We start from the raw sequence: 23,148 nt of genomic DNA on the forward strand, positions 1-23,148 counted from the left end.
GGAAGGGCCTCGCCTATAGCTGCCAGCAGATGGAGCTGTACCGTTTACCGTTGACGGTACTTCTCGACATATTTTGACGTTAATTAATTAAATTAAGTTTCATAATGAGAGCTTCTTATGGAGAGAGTTATGTATAGAGGAATCTAATCTGCGTCAAAATATGTCAATACGAGTCAATTCATTGTTACTTAGGTTTCAAAGCAGCTTGGAAAACAGAAATTTAATATTTAACATTTAAATTGGGTATACAAAGTGCCATACTCCACAAATATGTAGCTACCGTGTAGTTACAATGTAACTTTTTTTTTTTTTGTACTTTAGCTTAAACCTTATTTTATAAGTAATCCAATAAAAGGGAGTACTTAAAATTGTCCAGATTGTAGAAAGTTGATTCGTCTATTGGATAAAATTATATTTCCAGTTTTTAAAGTCTTAAATAGCTTGTAATATTAAATCAAATATCAAAATTGATTAATATGATTTTCCTCGGTATATAATGAAAAGTAACTGTATATTTGAGTATATTTTTGGGGGTCAGGCAGTATTTTGTAGATAAATCCGCGGTCACACTGGCGGTGATAAGATTGGCTTGAAATTATTGGATTGCCATCAAATTAAGCAACCTTAAAGCCGTGCCCGCAGAGAAGTGCACAAAGATCTGCCTGCTTGAGGATGAGCCACCAGCCGGCGAGCAAACGGAAGAAACCTGTCGAACTGCCGCTGTGCTGCGGCTGGCGGGACTGCCAGGAGATTTGCAATGGCGAATGGAATCTAAACAGCCACATTGCCGAGCACCTGGAGACATATGCGGCCGAGCAGCAGCAGAACGCAGCAGAGGAGCATGCCTGCAGATGGAACGACTGCGTCTTCCGGACAAACTGTGCAGTGGAGTTCGAGCGCCATGCGTACTATCACGGCTACTACAGCCAGCTGCTGCTCCAGGGCAAGCTCGAGTGCGACCTGCATCCGGAGATACCCGCCTGCTGTGCGCCCGCCCGCATGGCGGACAAGCTGCCCGATCTCAAGCAGAACTTCCACTGTGGCTGGATGGACTGCAATCGCGAGTTCGTATCGATTGTGGAGTTCCAGGACCACATCGTCAAGCACGCCCTCTTCGAGTACGACATCCAGAAGACGCCCGACGATGAGCGGCCCAAAACGCAGTGCAACTGGAATCTCTGTCACAAGCAGATGGACAACAAGTATCGCCTCATCGAGCACATCAGCACCCATTCGAACAAGAAGCTTGTGGCCTGCTACCACTGCGGCGAGGTCTTTCGCACCAAGACGACGCTCTTCGATCACTTGCGTCGCCAGCCAGATAACAACAGTGAGTCCCTTGAGTCCACGAGTCTCCTGTTGCGCCAATACTAATCCATTGTTTTGTGCCTGCCTTGCAGCAAACAGTTTTCAGTGCGCCCAGTGCTTCAAGTTCTTTGCCACACAGAAGCTGCTGCGTAGCCATGTGCTGCGGCACATCAATGGCTTCAAGTGCACCATGTGCGACATGACATGCAGCTCGGCCAGCGGCCTGACCACTCACATCCGTTATCGCCACCTAAAGGACAAGCCTCTGAAGTGCAACGAGTGCGAGAAGCGATGCGTGCGCGAGTCGGATCTGGTCAAGCATGTGGAGATCGTGCACAACAAGACCGTGCACCAGTGCGAGCACCCGGACTGCCAGTACTCGGTGCGGACATACGCCCAGATGCGGAGGGTAAGCTTAAATACCTACCAAATGCCCCTCGGTTCTCAAGCTCTCTTCTCTCTCTCTCTCTCGCTTTGCCCATTTGCAGCACTTCCTGGAGGTGCATGGAAACAATCCCATTCTGTATGCCTGTCACTGCTGCGAACGCTTCTTCAAGAGCGGCAAATCGCTGTCAACGCATTTGATGCAGAAGCACGGCTTCCGACTGCCATCGGGGCACAAGCGCTTCACATACCGCGTGGACGAGAACGGCTTCTATCGGCTGGAGACGACGCGTCTCGAGAGCATGGAGGTTACCCAACAGATTCTAGCACCGCAGTCGCATCCCACCAACCCCATCCATGACGGGGCTGACGTGAAGCCGTCGTTGACGGGGGGCAGCTGCTACGAGATTGTGGACCCAACGAACACTGAATTCGGTCGCATCATTGTCTCAAACGATCCGGACGAGGCCCAACTCGTGGGCGAGGTCATCATATCGCTACCCACCCTCATTGACGAGCTCTGAGGGTCCCAAAAACGCACATCCACACCTAGAATTTGAAAAAAAAACTCATCATGCTATGCAAGGGCTGTTCTCCATTGTCATACCCATAGATACATAGATAATTAAGGATGCTTCTACTCCCCCCTGCACGTTTTAAGCATAAGTTCAATGTCATGTCACACCCATCCCATATCCCATCCAAGTGTTCAGAGAAATCCAATCTCTGATTTTTTATTAACCGTCTCTCTGATCTCGTGCCCTGGCGCACACAAACCACAAAACTCAAAATCATATAGATCCTTGCTACAGACTTGCCCAGATCTTCCAGCGAAGGATACATGTGTGTCTTCTCTAGACGGATTGGAGGGTCTATCGCGTCCGCATGCCTGTGTGCTTATTTCCGAGTAATATTCGCTGCTTAACTCACAATTTAATCGATTAAGCGTACATTTTACATTTATTTTGAACCATTTCTGACTGTCTTCAGTAGCGTCTCTTTAACGTCTGTACGTATTAAGCTATGTATGTATAAACACACAAAAAAAACCAATCAAATTATATCAAGCCAAGGATAAAACAAGGCCAAATACCATTAAATATATCGCGTGGTGTGTTTATTTATCATCATAAGCAGCAAATGTTCAAAGAAGACCTATAAATGGGTTTTAATTTTCTGGTGGCACCCAAATGGGGGGTGGAATGTGCGGAATACGCGTGAACGGAGCTGAACCAAATCCACGCAAATTTCAATGGCTGTCTTCCGGCAGCGGGTTTCTCCAATCCAATCCGATTCGATTGTGTTCCTAACACGCACAACAGGCAGACTTTGGTTTTGTTCATTTTCGGGCGCCTTTTCTTGGTTTTTTTTTTGTTTGTTTGTTGCAATTTACCTCTGCGAGGTTATGTGGAATCACTTGAAAAAAAAATTAAACACATCGTTTTTGTTGTACGGTTTTCATATTGGTTTTTTAATATTGAGAAGCTTAAGACGACTCGATTTCAAATAGAATATTGTGGGTTTGCTCATGTCACGAAAACAAAAAAAAACACATCGCGGGACGCGTTCCTTTTGGGAGTTTACTTGGCATGGGTCTGAGCCTTCCTCAGCTGGGTGAGGATGTTGGACAGCTCCTCGCGCTTCCTCTTGGCACGGATGTGTGTGCCCAGGCGGCGCTTCAGGAACTTCAGAGCGCGCTTGTCCTTGGACACCTTCAGCAACTCCATGGTGCGCTTCTCGTAGGGGGCATGGCCCACAACTTCGCGGACCAGGTCGCGCATGAACTTGGTGTGACGAGTCTGGATCTGTAGGTGGCCGATGGACGGGAGAGGAAACCGAGATATTAGTCAATGTAAACAAAGGGCGGACAGGGCATCAACAAAAAGTGCAGTGCCGGGGAATACTTACGTTCTTCAAGCGAGATCCACGCAGACCCTTCACCTTCTTGTCTCCGGTGTACTTAACATTCTTGACTTTGGTGGTCTTGTGGCCCTTGTTGAGGCCAATGCAGAGCTCGTAGCGGACAGCCATCTTCACTGAAACAAACAAAAAAAAGCACAACAAATTAAATAAACATTTGTTTTTCAGCCCTGTTTCAATTGATTCGGGCAAAATATTCAGTTGATAAACTGTGTTTACATCTTAACTTGGCACTAAAATTACAATTCACACAAACAATTCGCGGATGCCTGTTATTTTCGTAGAATAATACGCCGGTCGACCTACCTCAGTTGCTGTCAAAAGGTGGAAAGAGAGAAAAAGCTAACCGGATGCAATATTATTGCTGACGCTAGAGCTGCCACACTTTTCACGACTGTCAAAAGAAATGACTACGATAAAAGTTATCGCTGTTGTCGGCGGGAGATTTAATTTTGTTTTAAATATAAATCAAGAAATATAATCACATCCACAAGTATTTACGAGTTTAATAGTAATATATTTATTATTATTATTATGCGCGTGATAGCAAATATAAGTGTCCCGTAATTTTTTAGTTCATGGCAACTCCTATGAGTTATCAGTGTTATTTTTAATACATATTTTTTTGAGCACTGATTTCCACCATGGTGGCAACCTTTACATTCAGCAATGTATTTCTTAGCTATCGATGGCCACTGCAGTGCAACCCTTGTGTTCCATGTGTTGCCATTCAGCTTGATTACCAAACTCACACACGTTTTGGACATTTGTGAAAACAATTAAAGTGCAATTTACCAGAGGACTTGATACAACAATTTTTTTTATTCACCTAGTGCATTTGAGAAGTGAAAAATTTGCTCTTTTAGACAAGTCGCAGAGCTGTTCGGCTTGTGTTTGGGTGGATGGCAACACTGCATACGCCGGCCATGTTATGATATGTAAAAGGTGGACGTCGACACGTGTTTAGTTCGTGCAGCTTCTGTGTGTGCCTGAAAAAGAACAGTGAAAATAACAAGAAAAAAACGTATAAAATACGCGAAAAGCCAACCAAGCCACTGACAAACCACCCAATATAATTTACCACAGCGGTTACAAAAGGTAAGAGCCAATTTCGAGCATGCGGAACATAACCTAGTACAAAAGTGTTGCCAAAACAGAGACACACAGGCAAAAGTCGCTGGGGAACCGAAAGAAAAATGGTGTCATGTTGCACGCACGCAGAAATCCGTTCGAGTAATGCGTAGTGGTAAAAATTATTCCAAATATTCCATTTTTTTTCCGATGCATTTTTGTTTTTGTGCAATCCCAGACCGATCTCAGTGGAGATATCCTGCTTGGCAGAGTCGTGTCGTCGCTGTCTCTGTAATATGTGTTTGTGTGTGTGTGTGTTGATAGTGGTGGTGGTACTCCGGCGAAATTTCGGTGTGCGATGACAGTGCCGGAAAATTGGAACAACAGTTTAACTCCATTTCATGGGGCTCCTTGGGGCCCGGTTAAGTATCGTTGTCCAACGATTACACAATGGATAGCTAGCATTCTGCCCATACATACATATCTACATACTAGTCGGCATACATAAGTCTGAATGTATGTACATACATATGTATATGCGTGTGTGTAGGTGTGAACTAATGTGCGAGTGTGAGATATATGTATGCGCGTGTGTGAGTCATTCCAAATGATGTACATATGTGTAGGAAATGCTTTTGTTAGTTTTCCTTAGCCGCTTTCACCGCCCGCCCCCAATCAACCGTTTGATAACAACAATGCAGGAGTGAGGGAGATGATGCCACACCCCCAATCTTTGGCGCTGCAATGTTAAGATATACCTCGATTATACAATCCAACCGTCGATAGGCGAGAAGGAGCAACAGTGACTAGCTTGCTCTGTCTCTCTTCCTCTCTCTCTCTTTCCCCTCCTTTTCGGTACAAACCTGAACCATATGATCGAAAACCACGTTGCCAAGATTATAACGGCGTGTGAGTGTGTGAATGTGTTGCACCTGGTTGTTGTTTTGGTGCGTGTGTTCCTATGCTCTGAGGAGATGTGCTTGTGTGTGTGTGTGTTAGTGTATTAATAGTCTTCGCATGTTGGCTCGCTCATCCGCTCTCCTTTTAAAGTTGCGCGAGTTTCGGCTTGATAAGAATGAGGAAAGGAATTTCATTGGGCCCAAGCAGTTTGTTGCCTCCCGATGATGGTTTCTTTTTGGAAATCAGAGTTCGCAAGAGCCGAAAAATCTGTGGATGTGGATGGTATGCAAGTTCAAAGTCACAAAGCACTCACTACCCGCCGAAGCAACTGAAACATGTTTGTTTGCTTGCCACACACGCACGCAAGCATACCCCCACACAAACACATATACAGAAATGATACGGCATTCGCACACACACACATCTACATATGTTTAGATGTGTGCCATATGCAAATGAGTGTGTATGTGTGTAAACATTTGATTATTCGAAAAAATTCCCGTCACCCGGTTTATTACGATTGGGAAATGCTCAGCTGTCATGCCCTTCCATAGGCCATAGGCATTTTATGGCCCCACTCTGCTTTGCTCAGCTCAGCTCCGTCCGTCTGCTTCTCTACTCCCCCCACTCTCCCTCTCTCTCTCTTCTCGCTCGCTCTCTGGCGCTCGATCTGGCGCTGCTTTGTTGTTTGGCGTTTAATTTGTGATTGGGCGATTAGCCTTATCAGCTGTCTACACAGTGTGGCCGAGGACCTTTGGGCCTACACGCACACCAGCATAGACACAGACCCAAACTCTGTGACGAAACGTGGGCAAACTTGTCACAGTGGGACGGAGCGCATAAGAATCAAATGAATTATATATTTTCTCCAACTAAAATATACATACATTTCGATGCACACGTGAGAGGATTTTTTTTGGCTCAAAAGAGCAAATCATGCTCTCCCTCTCTCTCTCTCTCTCTCTTTCTTTGAGGGTGTTTGGGTGGGAAGGGGCGCTAAAAAAAACTCTTTCGACCACGCATCCGTCGACAGCTTTGTTCGTGGGGGAGTGGGGATGCACAGAGTGTGAGGGGAGGGTGAAAGTGGGGACGCAAGTGGAAAGACAAACCCAATTAGATGGCGGGTAAGATAGTTTCCCTTCGTATATCGAGCAGTCGGTATCATAATCTCTCCCCAAACGTAACGCGTTCGAAACGAAACAAATCGCCGGCATTTCGATCTCGAATTCGCACGAAAAACGCAAGAAACGATAACAAATAATAAACGGCATAGCAAACCGAAGGAGTAGAAGGAAAAAAATAAAAAATAAAAATAAAAAATAACTCCAAACCAAAACGAATTGTAACCAAAACGATTAACGAAATCCCCCAACCCCTGGTTCCACCAACCGCTACACGCCACGCCACCCATCATTCGAAGCCAACGAAGCAGCCGCCGATAGCGATAGTGTGGTGATATCAATACGAGCTGTTGCTCGATTCACAGCCATTGATCGGTTTTGGTAATTGCTTAATCGGTACGATTTTTTGTTGTTTTTAATTTTTGTGAATGGGCTGGCCAAGGGGATGAGGAGGATATGGTATGCCCAACCACCGCATAACATTTTTTCTTCATTATTTTTTAGTTTTTGTTTTGTAATGATTTCATAACATTTGCCGTAAACGTAACGGCTTGTTCTTTTCGTTTCGTTTCGTCTTGTTTCGTTCCTCTCTGTGGCTCTTATTTTGTTGTCTTGTTCGTTCTTGCTCACGCGCTCCGTCTCTCTCTCGATCTTTTTTTGCCCCCTCTCTCTCTCTTGCTCTCTCCCCCTTCCAACAACACCTATGCCAAGTATGTGTGTTGCTCTTTCTCTCCCCCTTCCACCCGCTAGTCCAAGTGTGTTGTGTGTGGGGAGGGTCTTCCGCGTGGCATTCAAATTTGCTTTGCGGCTATCTCGCTCCCTCTCCCGCTCTCTTTACCTGTGTGAGTCTCCCTCTTTCGTTATAGTATTTGGTCTGCGCGTTGCTCGAAATTGTTGTCTATAATTATGTATTTTATTTGTTGCTATAAATACACGCAAAAGTTCACAAAGGAAAAAGCCAAAAACACACACTGACTGACACACACATGGACCGGACCGCAGGTCTCGTGATGCTCGAAAAACACGAAAGAACGTTTTTGTTTTGTAGATTTAACTATAGGGAAAAATATGCAAGAAAGAAAGGATAGCAAATATCCTAGCAGATTTAATGTTTCTAGGCTAATTGTACGATATTATCAGATAATTGCAATTACATTTTGTTCAGTTCCTACAAATGATCTTTGATGCTCGCATCTATGTACCTATTTTATGATATATTCAACCCTATCTTGGCGGTGCGTAATTATATAATAGTCGCAGCACAAAATTATTAATCGATCATTTGCTTGGCAAGCGCAGGTGTGAGATACTTATGATAATAAATACCCTCTGTTGGAGATCAATCAACTCTATTTACTTAGCGGATTCCATACAAAATAGGGAATCTTTGTTCTCGGGGCAGCATGGACCTCTTGCGATCTAAAACAAAAACAAAACAAATTCTAAAAATTCAACGAAACTTTTCAATGCTCTATAAGTCATTCGTTTTGTACACGTTCTGTAGCCATTATTCATTTAGTTTTGTTCAAATACACAACAAATATATTCCACGCTACACAAAAACAAAACACATTAACCATCAAATTCCGCAAATAAAAACACGGGTCGGTTATCTTTAAGTGTTTAAAAGGATCTACTAAAATTGAATCTTAAACGGATTGTCTCTCCCTCTTTACAGAGCCTTCAATATTCAGCGAAAATGGTATCCGGTCGTCCACTACTCTACTTGTCATTGCCCGGTGTAGCATTTATCCTGGGCGTGTTTTGGTTCCGACGTAGAAATAAAAATCGTTTAGACAAGCCCGACGATGAGGACAACAACGCAAAGGAGTCGTCGGGTGGCGTCGTCTCCCCTCTGGAGGCGCGCACTGCAAACGGCAGCCTACAGAATGGTAAGCTACCGACGAGCTTTTTGCTGCAGCAGGCAACCAAATCGATGAATATCAACGGCACAGGTGCCACAGAAAATGGCAACGGGAGTGGAAGTGGAAGCGGCAGCGACGAGAAGGATAGCCCCAACACAATGCTGTATGGAAAGTCGGCTCCCATCAAGATACAGAGCAATGGACGCACTCCGCCGGGTGTACATCAGCAACAGCAGCAGCAGCAGATCGACTCGGAGATGCTCAAGTCAAAGATACAGGATGCCGAGCACAAGAAGCTCTGCTCCATCGACGAGGACTTTGAGAATCTATCGTCGCCGCGCGATCTGCCCGATTCGGTGAACACACGCGTTTCCTTCTACAATCGCAAGGCAAACAGCAAGGTCGTCGAGCCGGTGGTGATCAAGGCCACACGCACCCCAAAGATATCGCCAGAGAACTCGTTCCTTGAGGCCACCTACACCAAGGAGTGCGAGCAAAACAACAATTGCCAGCCAGGCGACAGCAAGAAGGTGGCAGTGGAGGAGGAGCCACCCAACCCAAGCCCAATCCCAAGGAGGCTGCTGGTGCTAGAAACCAAGACTGTGATTCACAGACAGACATCAAGGAGACAGATAGCAATGGTAACCAGAAGCGCAATGTGGATGCGGCCAGTCCCTCGCTTAGCATTTGCAGCGTTCAGTCTGGGGACTCTGGCAAGGGCTCCAGCCTGCCCCGCTCGGAGGCGACACGTGTCAAGGTCAGCTACGAGTTTGTCTTCCCCGTCAGCCTGATTGGTCAACTGTACGGCCGCAAGCGTGCCTTTATCAATCAGATCAAGGCCAAGACCCAGGCGAGTGTGATCCTCAGCAAGAACCCATGCACGAATAAGCTGCGCATTTGCGTTGTCGAAGGCACGGAGAGCGAGATCGATGCCGCTTTAGCCATGATCCGTCAGCGTCTGCCCGTCAAGCGGTATCCAAACTTTACAATGCAACGCATCCACTTTGCGCTTCCACAAACCATAGTTCCTCTATCGGCACAAAGCCTCTCCAATCTACAAGTGAGTAATGTCTGTTGCTCCAAAATCCAAACTCGTGTCTAAAATCCATTCTCTTTCTGCGTGCAGCTCAAACTCTTTGAGGGCATCAACAATGATGTGGTGGTCAGTGCCGTGCTCTCGGGATCACATCTGTTCGTTCATCACCCGCTGCATCCATCGCATCCGGCACTGCCAATGCTGCAGAAGCAGCTGTACGACAGTTACTCTGAAATGGAGGCGCCTCTGCTTCCGGGCATTGAGATCAGTGCCGTTTGCGTGCTGCCCGTCAACGGGATCTGGTATCGCGTACAAATCGTCGATCTCGATGACGAGGATGAAGAGCGTTGTGTGGTTAAATTCCTTGATTTCGGTGGCTACATGAACGTGAACCTCTCCGTTCTCCGTCAGATTCGCACTGATTTCATGGTGGTGCCCTTCCAGTCCACAGAATGCATCCTGTCCAACATTGAGCCCATTGGTAAGTTCCAGCTTGCGGCATTAACTATAAACTATGAATAATATTTCCTGATTTACCCGCTTTCCCACAGACGGTGCCTGGTCCTTGGAGGCGATCGATGTCCTCACCAAACTAACCAAAGGCATTGTCTTGCAAGCACAAGTCGCCGGCTACAATAGTCACAACATACCTGAAATCTTTTTATTTGCTTCCCTGGGCCCCAATGTGAGTACAATCCTTTTCCACGCGCAATATATGTATCTGACATCAATCAGAGAGAGATGGCGCGCATCACAGAACAGAAATGCAAAAAGAACTTTAAATCTTTCAAAGGTAGCTCCATTCGGGAATAAAAGTGGGTTTCACTGTGGGTTCCATTCACGTTCACGCCTGATTGGCATTTCGCCATTCAGTTGACAAAGAAACAAAGAAATGATGGCCAATCTGCTGTAGAATATTTTTATTTATTTTGTATTTATTGCAATTATCTGAAACCAAAAAATCTCAAACATTTTAAAATATTTAGCTCCTATGTAATCGGCTATTTTTATCGATCTCTTTTATTGGGTTTGTATCGGAAAATTTCCCTAATCGCTCGCGTAGTTTTTTTTAGGGGAAATTCACATCATAATAGCTCTTAAAATATTCATTTTATTTCTTTTAAATTTATTTTTATGCTTTCAACTGCCTTTGCAGTTTTACATTGCACGATTTTATAAACATTTTTATTTTTTCCTTTTTGTATAAGAATTCACACAAACCATTTTTTCTTCTTCTACTTTTCCAGAATGTAATCTTTCTCAATAAGGAACTGGTCGCCAGAAATCTCGCGAAATGGGTGGAGATGCGTGACTAACCAAGAGCCCTACTGAACAACAACTAACGCTAGTACCCAACAACTGCTCCTATCTGCAAAACACAAACAACAGAAACACTTTAACAGCAAAGCAAAAACAGTCAAAACCCAGTCCAAAAGCAAGAATTAAGCGCTTGGAGGAGTCTTCTGGCTCCGGAGGAGGCGGCCGTCCAGACGGAGGCAGGATATTGCTGAGGAAAGGTTGCAGATGAACTGAAGGCCAAAGCCAATGTGCGCGCCGCCTCCTCCATAAAACAAAACAAAAACAAAAAACGTTAGTTAAGATTTGTAGACTGCGACTGAGCCTAGAAAGAGAGCCATCTCTAATCATACATATACCCCATATACACCCCACATCCCTTCCCTATTCCCACCACAAACACACACACACACACACACACGCATATATGTATAAGACACCTCACTAACACTACATACACTCGTGCATGTATAATTATATATATGTGAGAGGCATACACCGTTTGTCTGCCGCCACATATTGTGTGTTGATTGCCGCCGCCTGCCTCGCATCCCAATCACACAACAAACAACCGAGGGACACCAAATCGCGGGGGGACAGAACTGCTGTAGGGTTTGTGTAAAGTAAACAATCAATCAAATCAGGCTCTCCCATCAATTAATGAATCAATCAATCGGCAATCAGCAGATAGGCAGGGTCAGAGGCAGAAAGGCAAAGGCTAAGGCAGGAGAGCGAAAGCAGACGAACCGCTTAAGATATTACCATACTCAGTTGTAAGTAGGTCTACTATCTAGTGTAAATAGTTCTTTTTATAAATTAAATAACGAAATGCAGAAAACACACACAAAAATATACAAAAACAAACAACAAAGAAACTAAACCTTAAACCCAATATCAAGCGTTCGTTCATCAGCGTTCGAGGATTAGACAGAAAATAAAAGAGAATCAGAATCAGATTCGGAGATAGAGAGAGAATGAAAGAGGAGGTATTTGTAATTGTACATACAGATAAGCATAGGAATGGAATTATATAGTATATATATTAAAATTGATTGTAGATCTAGTATCATCTCCGGTTTTTGATCGTTCCGATACGTTTTTATATGTGTATGAATTATGTTGTTTTTATTCATATATATTTAAACAAAAAAGAAGTCGAAACATAAAGAGTACAATATTACTTTGAAGAAATAAATTACAAAACAAAATCCCCCGAGCAAAGAATAGAGAGAGAGAGAACGAGTTAGCGAGAGATCGGAGTGAGAATGCTCAAGTCGAATGCGAAATACTTAGTCTGCTGTGACCCCCCTCCCGATCCGCCGCCAATTCCCTCCTCCCTCCCCACCACCATTAGCTCCGCTAAATGCCTAAAGAAACAGACAACCAATTATGACAGAAAAGATCGTAACTCGTTAACAGAATCAATATATTTATATGCGTGTGTGCCATTGTTAGTCAAAAAATTAAAACAAAAACAAAAAACCAAACCGACTCTAAAACTAAAACAGAAAAATAGATCAGAATAGTGGTAAAAGAGAGATGTGGAAAGGGAGAGGGGAGAGTTGTGTCTCCTCCTCTCGGCCCCACCTAGCATGTGCAAAAATAATGTAAATACAATCACAAAACGAAAGCAATTTAGTAAAAAAAAAAAAAAGCCAATTATGCAATGCAAAGACAAGAGGGACAAACGCGTAAGCAAAAGCAAAAAGCAATAATTGTTGATAAAAAAAAAAAACAAACTGCAAATAGTGCTGCCACAAAAGAAAACTAAACTAAAAAAAAAAGAGTGAAACCTCAATTGCCTTTCTTTCTGAAATTCAATTTGCGAATGCAAGAAAGATTCAAAACAAACGAAAACTAAGAAACAAACTATTCATAGAATGACTTGACAAGGAATAAACGTAAAACAAAATCGCTTAAAATGTTACAATTTCTGGCTTTTTTTAGACCAGAGACAGAAGAAGCTTTAGGAAGTCTTATTCCAAGTACAGCACAACACACACGATCACGATCCCAACTCCCCCAAAACCATCTTCACCAACCTAAAATCCAACCCAAAACGATACCCCAGTACATAAAATTAATATTACACCAAACACCCACCCACACATACACACACTCACACACACATAACAAAAACAATACAAAAACCATGTTATACATATTTATTTTGTTTGAGATAAAGAGAAAACTTAAATTTTAATGTATACAAAGACGTGAACAGTGAGAGAGAGAGAGAGAGAAGAGAAAACAAAATCAATATATAAAATACAAAATATATTTAAAACAACAACAAGAATAATGCTTAATAGTCGCCGGCCGTCATGGTTCTTCTCATTGTCTTCATCGTCATCGTAATTGCCAAAAAGGCCAGAATTAAACAATTTAGTTAATAAAACGTACAAGTGATGATCATATGCATATAAACATATACATATATATATCTATCTAAATCTATATGCTGTATCTATATATTTGTATCCACATTTATATATCAGGATTCTTACGATTCTGTGCGGCGATTTTAAAGACTTGGCGTGTTATTCTTCTTCTACGATAGTTTATACAACAATTATTATTACTATGATTATTGCTCTATCATTATCATTATTATAATGACTTTTTATTATTATTATTATAAAATTTTTTTCCTGTTTGTTTTTAGATCTTTCGTGTGTAATTAATTAACATTAATTTGCTAATTTAAAATAATTCGTTCGTACTGTTCGTTCGGCCGTCCGCCCCGGGGCCACTCACCCACATGGTCTGCTAGTGTGGAAAAATTAAGTTTTCAACTGTATCAATTTCGCCTCAAAAATGCAATTTAAATTATAGATTTATCTTTGGGTTCTTATTTTCTTTTACGATTTCAAATGTTGATTTTGTCACTTGTAAAATTTTTGATAAACTGATGTACTGATTGATTAACTGATAAACTGACATAGCGATAGAGCATCATGATTGAAGAGCACACACAGACCCGCAAATACCCGAGGCCAGCCTTCTTTTTGGATAGAGTCGTCTTCCCCAAACGATCATCGTGTGTGTGTGTGTGTGTGTGCGGTTCTGCTTCCCCTATTTATATCCGGTTATACCCCCGTTTTTTTTTTCTTATCTAGTAATGCTGAGAGAAGGAGTGACGAGAGATACGAATAAGAATTAATTTATAGACGCATTCAAGTGAGAATAATTTACAAATCTAGTTATAAACTAAATATAATGCAAGTACATTAAATAAAATATTATTGAAAAGTAAACAAATTGTGTGTTGTGGATTGGTTTTTGGAATGGGCTAAGAGAGGTCTCAAACTTAAGACTTAAAAAATATTTAATTTGCACAAATATATTCGCATATGTCTAATTCAATTGGAAGATTACAGATTCTATCTGTGCGAACATCTACTTAATTATTGAAGAATTTGTAGCCCAAACGACTTTCCCAATTGAGGAAATCACCAGAGGATTGTAAAAGATAAGTCGTCATCCCTTTTTCAATGGAAGGCATTGTCCTATATCTTATCCGCATTGAATGCGATGCCAATTACGATATGTTTATGATGTGTATTATTATCTGCGCACATATTGTACCTACGCGTGCATAAAGATTATACCGGATCCATGGCGAACGGATTCACCGCTTCCATGGAAAAACTTAAACTTATCTGCTGGCACCTCGTAGTACCTATAGGTACCGATATCGCCAAATATTGCCGAAGAACTGATGAATGATTGATTGAACGTGCAATTTTGGTATCGAGTAGAGCTCTGGGCTGGGCGTCATAGAAGCCAGAGTCCATGACCAAGAAAATGCGCATTCCCCCTCGATGGAACGATGGATCGGTGGATCGACACGCAATAAACTAGAGGACCGCTGATCAGGCGCGTTGGATTGTAAATGTTTGTGGCCCGTCAATGAATATTGACCAATGAATCGAATTCAACTGAATTTGTTATCGATTCCTTGGGGCCCCAGCAGTCCAATTAGTGATGTCTGGACTTCTTTTGACTTCTCATTTTCTGGCGGTCAGCGGATAGCGGTACGGGTACTTACACTCGAACTGGAGAACCTACTTAATCTCTATGGGTACCCGAAAATCGTTTGTCATGCTCTTGGGTTATGGGTCTGGATCGGGAAGTGAGTTTTACTGCGTTTCTCGTCTGCGTGTGCGTCTTTGGGTAGGTATTTACTACTGGCAGCACCTTTCAATGGTTTATAATTAAACCGCTTACCTTCGTGGTTCCTTTTATCGAAGTTTTGGATGTTTCATTCGTAGCGCCATACAGTGAGCACTGGCTATGGCATTTACTTGGGGAAAACTGCCACCCAAAACTACACCATGCACATTGAAAGTTAGCACGCGACAATCGGGTCGGCCCGATGAGTATCTACGAGTATGTAACTGTATCTGAAGCCACGACGAGCACACGATCACAATGTTTTTCCCCTCGCCATCTGCTAACGGGAATGGAAATGCGAATGTGAATGCGAGTGTGAGTGTGACTGGGTGGTAGGGTAGTTGGTGTGAGTGAGTGGAGATATCTGTGTGAACAATTTCACGCTTTTTACCTGTTGGCTCCGCTGCTGCCTGTCTGTCCGGGCTTTGAGCGCCGCTGCTTGGCGAAACGCTGCTTGTACTTTGGCAGTTCTTAAAGCGGCAAGCGCTCGGAGCATTCTCAGTTCTAGCCGTGGCATTCGCGGCACCACAACCACAACCACCTCCATCGAAAGCCAGTGACCATAACCACAGAGCCAGAACCAGAACCAGAGCCAAGGGCTGAGATCGGTTGGGCCATGAAATGTGCTTAATTACCAATTGCAATTAACAGTTTCAAGTGCAGAGAGAACGTCAGTGTTTAAACGTAAGCCACCACCCACCACCCACTACCACCACCACCACCACCACCACCACCACCAAAGCGAAGCTTCAAAATGGAACTCAAAGGTGTTCATCAGCCGAATGGTAACAGCAATGGAATAGTAGGTGCTGCAGGAGCAGAAGGAGAAGCAGCAACACCCACTGCAGCACCAGCACCAACAGAAGCAGCAACAACAGCAGAAGAAACCACAACAGAAGTAAGTGGAGAACCAAGCAAACCCCCACCACCCGGCCCACGGCCCCGTGCAACACTCCATAAAACAATCACGGGGCAAAGAGCTAATGAAATTAGTTTCAAGTGCAGTGGCGGGGCAGCACTCGAGTGTGGAGTGGCGGGCATAAGTGGATGGCCGCCATATGGCGACAGATTGGAGAAGCGTAAGCCCCAGCTAAGTGGGACAGTATGTGACCCAGCCCCAGCCCCAGCCAAAGGATGCGAATAAGGACATATACATATGTGTGCAGTACTTGGTAGAGGGTGATGGCTCTTATGCTCCTCGTATTGGTTGCTCCTTTAGTCATGTTCCGCCGGTGCTCCACCGGCGTTGTTTTGTTTTTATGGCTTTATGGTCATTATGATCATTAAGTCAGTCAGTCTTTAATTGCAGGGCTAATCGACCGATAAACGAAAATGCGATTTACAATTCGCCGCCCAACGCACACGCAGACAGAGCACAGTTGAGGAGAGCTGGGCAGTGCAGGGCAGTGAAGAGGAGAGAAAGAGCAGAGCAGAGCAGAGCAGACTTTGCTTGGCGGATATTAAATGCATATCTTATACGGTTTATTGCCCCACCGCCGTACATAACAATATACGAGTAGTACCCCTGTAGTGAATGCCCCAGAAAAATAACCATAATTCCCCTGAAACTGAAACTGAACCAAACCGAACCGAAACTTATCTTAGACAGCCTTCAAACTGCGCGGCCGGCACTATTCTAACAACCTCACTTTCCAGATACAATATACGAGTACGAGCAAGTACTCTAGTACTTATTGTACATATTATTGCTATGTGCTTAGGTGCGCATATCGTGGGTATACCCATGATAGGTAGGGGCGGAAACCCGTTTCCACACGAAAGATGACTGCAATGACAGTACCGAACCGAACCGAACAGAGCCCCTGGCTGGAACCGACATGTGACGGCGCTCATGCTAAACCAATGATCAAATGTTGGCTCAAACGGGCATATGGGAAACAGCCCAGTGGAAAGTACTCTGTGGTATTACCCCATACGATAGTTGAATGCTTAATCAGTGGTCTAATCGGTGCTTGCAAGATCTCTAAAGTGGGGGACTTTTCTTTCATTTAAATGGTGAATAATAATAATGTGTAAATCCCATACCATACATTCCCGTTCAACAGAATGGGTCAAGCATAATCTGAACAGAATTCCGTAACTATCCAAAGTATTCTGATCATATGCAGATATGTTCAAGTAGATTTCGATGCCATTAGATAACAAATCTGAAGTTCAACAGCCTCTCAAAATCTATGGTCTCAACAATACAATATATGTACATATGTATATATTATATTTTTTGTAAGGTATCATTGCAAAATGAGTGCAAGATTGTAACACCTTTGCCGTAGATAAAGTGGATACGCAAACAGATGGGGCTTGCCTTTGGCTTCGGTTCTACGGAAATTTCTACAGCCTTATAATGATGCAGTTTTCGTTTTCATTTATCTTCGTAATTGCCGTAGATTTCCCGCCCACCGCCGCCTGCCAGCGTCTCCCCCGCCCGCCAAGCTGTGTGTCTTTCTCAGTTATTATTTTATTTAAACAGCCTTTTTCTGTTTTCTGTTTTGTTTTACGAATAGCACAAATATGTAAAGCGGCACAGCATTTTGGGGGCCGTAAACAAAACGACACCACCGTTAACGACACCAACGAAATCCCCCAGCTGGTGCTGCTGTGCCAATAATGTATTGCTGAAAATAGATTTCCATTATTGTATTAGTTCAAAAAAAGATGAGAGTTCGGAGTAATAATTATAATTAATAACACTTACTACAACACGACAGTGCCCTGAAATTATCTGAAAGGTGCGTTCCATAGTTACATGTACGAGTGCTCGTACTGCCGGGAGAACCTCGAGCGATTTAATGGCCCTACTAAAGCTTTAAACCGTACTCTCGTTCTGCCTCTCCCTGTGTCTTCGCACTTGTGTCAATGAAATATTATAATTGCTTTAGAGATACCGACCGACAAGGGAGTGAGTCATTAACTAGAATTCAATTGTCTGTCTGTGCAATCAACGTGTGAACTTTTGCTGGAAAAGCTGTGTTGTTCGGGCAAACTCGATCTGTCCGATGCTCTATCGTGTCGAATGATGGATTTTAATGTCGGGGAAGTTTCCCAATTAGTGGATGAGCAGAATAGGCATTGAAATTATGATGAATATAAAAATCATTTGGGCACTTTGTCGTCGGGGATTTTTTTTCTGGCATTAGGCAGAAACTATTGGCGTGGTTGGGGTGTTGGCATCGTTCAGCGCCTAATTGTTCATGTATATTTATAAAACAAACTGCATTCAGATTCAGAGCTAATTGCTTTAAAGGCCCTTTATGACTATTCCCTTACGCTTTGCTGATTTACAACAAATAAAAGTAGCTGCCTATTTTCATTTATTCAAACGAACGGGAGTGGTTATTCTTTACAACTTTACGAATGAATATGTACAGTAGGCGACTACTAGAGAAGCAAAGCAAGTCTTAAGATTAAGGCAGTCCCAAACGCAGGGAAATTTAATCTAGATTCTAGTGCCATAAAAGTAGCATAAATTTCTTTGAAATCCCAAGTGTCCTTAAACTTAGAATCCCCATCACAGGGACCTAAACAACGGACGAGTCGAGGAAACAAAGTAAATAGATATGTTGCAGAGGCCATAAAGCGCATAAATTGCTTTAAAACTCCGATCTTATCACAGGTAAAACGGAAACAAATATAGATATGTCACAATGAATGGATACATAATGATATATGGCATATATGTGGTATGTGGAAGGTATATAGCATTATCTATCTGTAGTAAAGATCGTATACAAGCTTAGGAGATACATATTTGCGTGTGGCTTATCTGGGAATTCAGATTTGGAAATTCCAACGCTGCTGCTGCTGCTGCTGATACTCGGGTGACAGGGCATTGTGTGTGTGCTGCTGCTAGTCATATTTACCCGAGTTGAAAATCCACCGCTAATGAGTCTCTAAATATTTAGTCATGTGTCTGGAATGCTGTTTGAACTTATAACTCATGTATGGCGGGACTCTGATATCCAATCTTTGATCTCTTTTGCAGAAGGTGGATGCAGAAAAGCAGAATGTCGAGCGTTCCAATTGGGGCAATGGCCTTGAATTTCTTATGTCCTGCATATCAGTGTCCGTGGGTCTGGGCAATGTCTGGCGATTTCCCTTCACCGCGTACGAGAATGGTGGCGGTGCCTTTCTCATACCCTACCTCATTGTGCTCTTCCTGATTGGTAAGCAACGAGTCCTCCATTTGAGTCTCTATCTGATCGCTTTTCTGTTTTGCAGGCAAGCCCATGTACTACTTGGAAATGATCATTGGACAGTTCACCAGCCAGGGCACTGTGAAGATTTGGTCTGTGGTACCGGGCTTTGTGGGCGTGGGCTATGGCCAGGCCTTTGCCACCATCTGCATCATCACCTACTACTCCTCGCTGCTGGCCCTGACGCTCTACTATCTCTTTGTGTCCTTCCAATCGGTGCTGCCCTGGTCCTACTGCTGGGAAGACTGGATTAATTGTGTGGACTCGAGGCCCCAGGAGGACATAGATAGCCTGCTCCTCGGCAGCAGCAGCAGCAATGCTACCGCCCTGGTGGACACCGGGAAGCTTCAGAGCAGCTCCGAGCTCTATTTTCTGTGAGTTTCCCATTTGGGGATGGCACAAAGCTCCCTTTTAACGCACTCCCTGTGTGTTTTGACAGGAATGTGGTGATCAAGGAGAAGCTGGACATATCCGACGGCATTGGTGACCCCGACTGGAAGCTGACGCTGGCTCTGTTCGTCGCCTGGGTGGTCATCTTCCTGGTGATCATGCGCGGTGTTAAGAGCTCTGGCAAAGCGGCCTACTTCTTGGCCCTGTTCCCCTACGTAGTGCTATTCATCCTCCTGGTGAGAGCCGTCACCCTGGACGGGGCACGGGACGGCATCATCTTCTTCCTGGAGCCGCAATGGGGGGAGCTCCTGAATCCCACCGTGTGGAAGAATGCCGTCGTTCAGTGCTTCTTCTCGCTGGCCGTCGGCTCGGGGCCGATCATCATGTTTGCCTCGTACAATCGCTTTGATCATGGGATCTACAGGTGAGCAGTGCCCATGCTCATGCCCATGGGGTCAGATCCTTCTTTAACATTTTTTCTTGATCGTTGGCAGGGATGCGATGATTGTGACCACCCTGGACACGCTGACGAGTCTGCTGGGTGGCATCACCATCTTTGCGATTCTCGGCAATCTGGCCCACAATCTGCAGATCGAGAATATCCGCGATGTGGTGCGCAGTGGCACTGGACTGGCATTCATATCGTATCCGGATGCCATATCCAAGTTCAAGGCGGTGCCGCAGCTCTTCTCGGTGCTCTTCTTCTTTATGCTGTTTGTCCTGGGCATCGGTTCGATTGTGGCCCTGCAGAGCACGATTGTGACGATCATTTGCGATCAGTTCAAGAGCTGGAAATACTGGAAAGTGGCGCTGGCCACCTCCATATGCGGCTTCCTTATGGGCCTGGTCTATGTGACACCAGTAAGTGGCTGTCAATTCGTGTATTCTTTGTTTGTTTATTGTCTCTAAGTCTGTGTTTGTATGTCTCAACAGGGTGGCCAGTGGATCCTCACGCTGGTGGACTTCTATGGCGGCACCTATGTGGTCTTTATTTTGGCCATTTTCGAGCTGGCAGGCATTGTCTGGGTCTATGGTCTGCAGAACTTTTGCGATGATGTCGAGTTCATGTGCAATCGAAGGGTGTCCATCTACTGGCGCGTCTGCTGGTCCTTCTTCACGCCCGTCATGATGATTGTCATCTTCATCTACTCCATGGTCACCATCGAGCCCATTACCTACAGCGAACTGGTCTTCCCAGAGTCGGCAAATGGTGAGTGGTCTTTCGAGTTGTTTTGGCTCCTATAATTTCTGATTTCTGATCTCTTTAGTGGCTGGCTGGCTGCTGTTTGGCATCGGAGCGGCACAGTTCCCACTCTGGTGGATGTGGTACATTTCCCGGCACAGAGAAGGCAGCATGGGCCAAGTGAGTATCTGGAGATCAACCATCTGGAACAGGGTCTAATCCAGTTCCCATTACAGTCCTTTGTGGCCTCGCTGCGACCCAGCGACAAGTGGGGTCCGGCCAATCCAGAAACGAAACGTGCGTGGGTGATCTTCAAGAACGAGAAGGCCGCCCAGAGGGCCACCAAGAAACAGTCCTCCAAGTTGGGCGCCTTCTGGCAGAAGCTGGGCCACTTCTGTGGTGCCGATAACTAGGATGTCGATATCCGGAATAGATCTGCGATATCTGAGATTAGGTTTATCGTGTAGTATGCCTGTATGTTAGTTGTATGCCATTATCAGCCTCCATGAAGCCATCACAAATGCCGACACAAAGCGACACACAGACACTTCAACCGAATATACATAATTCCATGTGTGGATTGGAATGGAGTGGAGCGGAGTGTAGTGATCCCCTGTTAGCATCATTTACATATATGTATAAATATATTAATAAATTCCACCCTTTTTTTTTTGTGTTGTTATCTAATGTACAAATCGTATCGTATCAGATAATAAAATATGATACTCGTAAATCAAAATTGTCATTTTATTGCAGATGGAATGGTCGTATTAAAACTAATGAAGTTTGTATCTAAAAATCAGATGTAAATAACTTTCATAATATTACCTGTTTTATCCAAACTCTGATGACTTTCTGGTATTTTTATTTAATTGTTTCTTCCATTTTTAAGGGCGCCCTTTTCCCGAACAGCCCCTCAAATGCCATTAATAAATCCTATCCAGATTTTATATTTTTAATTTATTTTTATTCAGTTTTTGTTGGTTTTTCTTTCATACAAAGCCCTTTATTATTGTTAAAATTTCAATTTTTCTCTTTTGTTTTTTTTTTGTTGGTTTTTTAATTAATATTTTACACTTTTAGGGGTGGGGGGGGGGGGGCATTCTCCTTCTGCCCCTACTCCTCCCACAGATCTCATTTCATTCTCGTCCTCGATCATTGTTCTCCTATTCTCATTCGTTTCTTCGTCTTCTCATATATATTCTCGATCTTTCATGGGAAGGGGGAGAAGTGTACATTGTAACAGTACAGCAATTGATTTTATGAAATACGGTAAATTTGCTATAAATAGTGGGAATTCTTACGAGGTAAATGCTTAATGAGCAAAAAAAAAAAAAAAAAAATTACAATCGTCATCAGATCTGATCAGTTTATGCTACATACATAATACATATGATATATATATATGTATACAAAATAACAAATCGTAAGTCTAATAAACATTCTTAAAATTCATATCTCAAATACAAATACAATATTTGCATTATTTTTGGTTTTTTGTTTTTTGTTTTTGGTTTTGGGTTTTGTGTTCTTCTGTTTTTTTTATGGTATTTCTCAATTGTGTTTCTGTTTTTTTTTTTTTTCTTTTGGTTTTGGGCTTGGGGTTGTTCTTAGCTTTAGATTCTTGACTTTACCAAACATTACGCGGGTCTAGTGTTCTGCTTTTCTTTTGTCGGTTTTTGTCTATAACTAGGCTTTCGAATCCTCATCTTTATCATCTGTTTTCTATGTTAATGCTATTTTGTGTCTGTGGTGTCTGTATTTCTGGTCTGTTTTTTTTTAAGGTTTTTGGTTTTTTTTATCCTAAAATACTAATTTAGCAAATGTAGGCACCCTAAATATTAAAGCTTTTGCAAAACACGGTTCCTCGATAAGATACATACATATATATAACAATATATTTTGTTTGGTTTCTGATTCGGGTATCGGTTTAATTTTTTTAAAATTTAAATTTAAATATACAATATAATTAAGTCAAAATAAACTATTTTTTCATTGGGGGTTTTTTTTTTTTTTTTTTTTGTGGTTTTTAAATTCTCCTACGTATTTCTTTAAGAAATTAAATCTTTTCCTTTCTTTTATACTAATTTAATTAAGTTTAATTTAGATTTACTTAGTTTTAGTTTAAGGTTTAGTTTAGTTGACTTTAGTTTTAGATTTAGTTGCATTTACTTTAGTTTCGGTTTATTTTCTCCCATTTTGTTTGTTTGTTTAAATCATGCAATGCATTCTAGTTTAGGTTTTAATTTCCTTAGGGTTTTCTTTTTTTTTGTTTTGTTTTCAA

General features: G+C 43.1%; 4 protein-coding genes across 7 annotated transcripts; 3 read left to right on the top strand and 1 right to left on the bottom strand.

The window, feature by feature from the left end:
* Positions 1 to 498: 498 nt before the first annotated feature.
* On the top strand, positions 499 to 2,471 carry LOC111074376 (histone H4 transcription factor). Its single transcript, XM_022367130.2, has 3 exons — positions 499 to 1,330; positions 1,401 to 1,717; positions 1,797 to 2,471. Exons 1-3 carry the CDS (start codon positions 673 to 675, stop codon positions 2,214 to 2,216), a joined length of 1,395 nt encoding a protein of 464 aa, XP_022222822.1. The 5' UTR covers positions 499 to 672; the 3' UTR covers positions 2,217 to 2,471.
* Positions 2,472 to 3,144: 673 nt separating this feature from the next.
* Positions 3,145 to 4,023, bottom strand: LOC111074377 (60S ribosomal protein L36). Its single transcript, XM_022367131.2, has 3 exons — positions 3,919 to 4,023; positions 3,601 to 3,728; positions 3,145 to 3,497 (listed from the first exon to the last, which is right to left on the bottom strand). The coding sequence occupies exons 2-3, from the start codon at positions 3,721 to 3,723 to the stop codon at positions 3,273 to 3,275; spliced, it is 348 nt and encodes a 115-aa protein (XP_022222823.1). The 5' UTR covers positions 3,724 to 3,728; positions 3,919 to 4,023; the 3' UTR covers positions 3,145 to 3,272.
* Positions 4,024 to 4,340: 317 nt separating this feature from the next.
* LOC111074373 (A-kinase anchor protein 1, mitochondrial) lies at positions 4,341 to 11,580 on the top strand. Of its 4 annotated transcripts, XM_041596218.1 has the most exons (5): positions 8,383 to 9,116; positions 9,161 to 9,629; positions 9,696 to 10,086; positions 10,157 to 10,290; positions 10,853 to 11,580. In XM_041596218.1, exons 1-5 carry the CDS (start codon positions 8,404 to 8,406, stop codon positions 10,919 to 10,921), a joined length of 1,776 nt encoding a protein of 591 aa, XP_041452152.1. In that variant the 5' UTR covers positions 8,383 to 8,403; the 3' UTR covers positions 10,922 to 11,580. The 4 variants fall into 4 exon arrangements, with proteins under 4 accessions (XP_022222819.2, XP_022222820.2, XP_041452151.1 ...); XM_041596217.1 differs by lacking the exons at positions 9,696 to 10,086; positions 10,157 to 10,290; positions 10,853 to 11,580 and adding an exon at positions 7,143 to 7,163 and having other exon boundaries at positions 8,383 to 8,596; positions 8,660 to 9,460; XM_022367127.2 differs by lacking the exons at positions 9,696 to 10,086; positions 10,157 to 10,290; positions 10,853 to 11,580 and adding an exon at positions 4,341 to 4,710 and having other exon boundaries at positions 8,383 to 9,460.
* Positions 11,581 to 15,570: 3,990 nt separating this feature from the next.
* Positions 15,571 to 21,508, top strand: LOC111074388 (sodium-dependent nutrient amino acid transporter 1). The gene is made up of 8 exons (XM_041596223.1): positions 15,571 to 15,975; positions 19,081 to 19,261; positions 19,317 to 19,665; positions 19,731 to 20,105; positions 20,176 to 20,542; positions 20,615 to 20,891; positions 20,950 to 21,044; positions 21,101 to 21,508. The coding sequence occupies exons 1-8, from the start codon at positions 15,832 to 15,834 to the stop codon at positions 21,275 to 21,277; spliced, it is 1,965 nt and encodes a 654-aa protein (XP_041452157.1). The 5' UTR covers positions 15,571 to 15,831; the 3' UTR covers positions 21,278 to 21,508.
* Positions 21,509 to 23,148: the final 1,640 nt, after the last annotated feature.

This window comes from Drosophila obscura, unplaced genomic scaffold (assembly GCF_018151105.1).
Source record: "Drosophila obscura isolate BZ-5 IFL unplaced genomic scaffold, ASM1815110v1 contig_97, whole genome shotgun sequence".
Taxonomy (NCBI): domain Eukaryota; kingdom Metazoa; phylum Arthropoda; class Insecta; order Diptera; family Drosophilidae; genus Drosophila; species Drosophila obscura.

Excerpts from the sequence above, each read along its gene's own strand:
- LOC111074377 (XM_022367131.2), bottom strand. The coding sequence starts at position 3,723 with ATGGCTGTCCGCTACGAGCTCTGCATTGGCCTCAACAAGGGCCACAAG. Across the intron at positions 3,498-3,600 it reads GTGGATCTCGCTTGAAGAAC|ATCCAGACTCGTCACACCAA; the intron begins GTAAGTATTCCC and ends GGCCACCTACAG.
- LOC111074373 (XM_041596218.1), top strand. The coding sequence starts at position 8,404 with ATGGTATCCGGTCGTCCACTACTCTACTTGTCATTGCCCGGTGTAGCA. Across the intron at positions 9,117-9,160 it reads AAGGTGGCAGTGGAGGAGGA|AAACCAAGACTGTGATTCAC; the intron begins GCCACCCAACCC and ends TGCTGGTGCTAG. Across the intron at positions 10,291-10,852 it reads TTGCTTCCCTGGGCCCCAAT|AATGTAATCTTTCTCAATAA; the intron begins GTGAGTACAATC and ends CTACTTTTCCAG.
- LOC111074376 (XM_022367130.2), top strand. The coding sequence starts at position 673 with ATGAGCCACCAGCCGGCGAGCAAACGGAAGAAACCTGTCGAACTGCCG. Across the intron at positions 1,331-1,400 it reads TCGCCAGCCAGATAACAACA|CAAACAGTTTTCAGTGCGCC; the intron begins GTGAGTCCCTTG and ends CCTGCCTTGCAG. Across the intron at positions 1,718-1,796 it reads CATACGCCCAGATGCGGAGG|CACTTCCTGGAGGTGCATGG; the intron begins GTAAGCTTAAAT and ends GCCCATTTGCAG.
- LOC111074388 (XM_041596223.1), top strand. The coding sequence starts at position 15,832 with ATGGAACTCAAAGGTGTTCATCAGCCGAATGGTAACAGCAATGGAATA. Across the intron at positions 19,262-19,316 it reads CATTGTGCTCTTCCTGATTG|GCAAGCCCATGTACTACTTG; the intron begins GTAAGCAACGAG and ends TCTGTTTTGCAG. Across the intron at positions 20,892-20,949 it reads CTTCCCAGAGTCGGCAAATG|TGGCTGGCTGGCTGCTGTTT; the intron begins GTGAGTGGTCTT and ends TGATCTCTTTAG.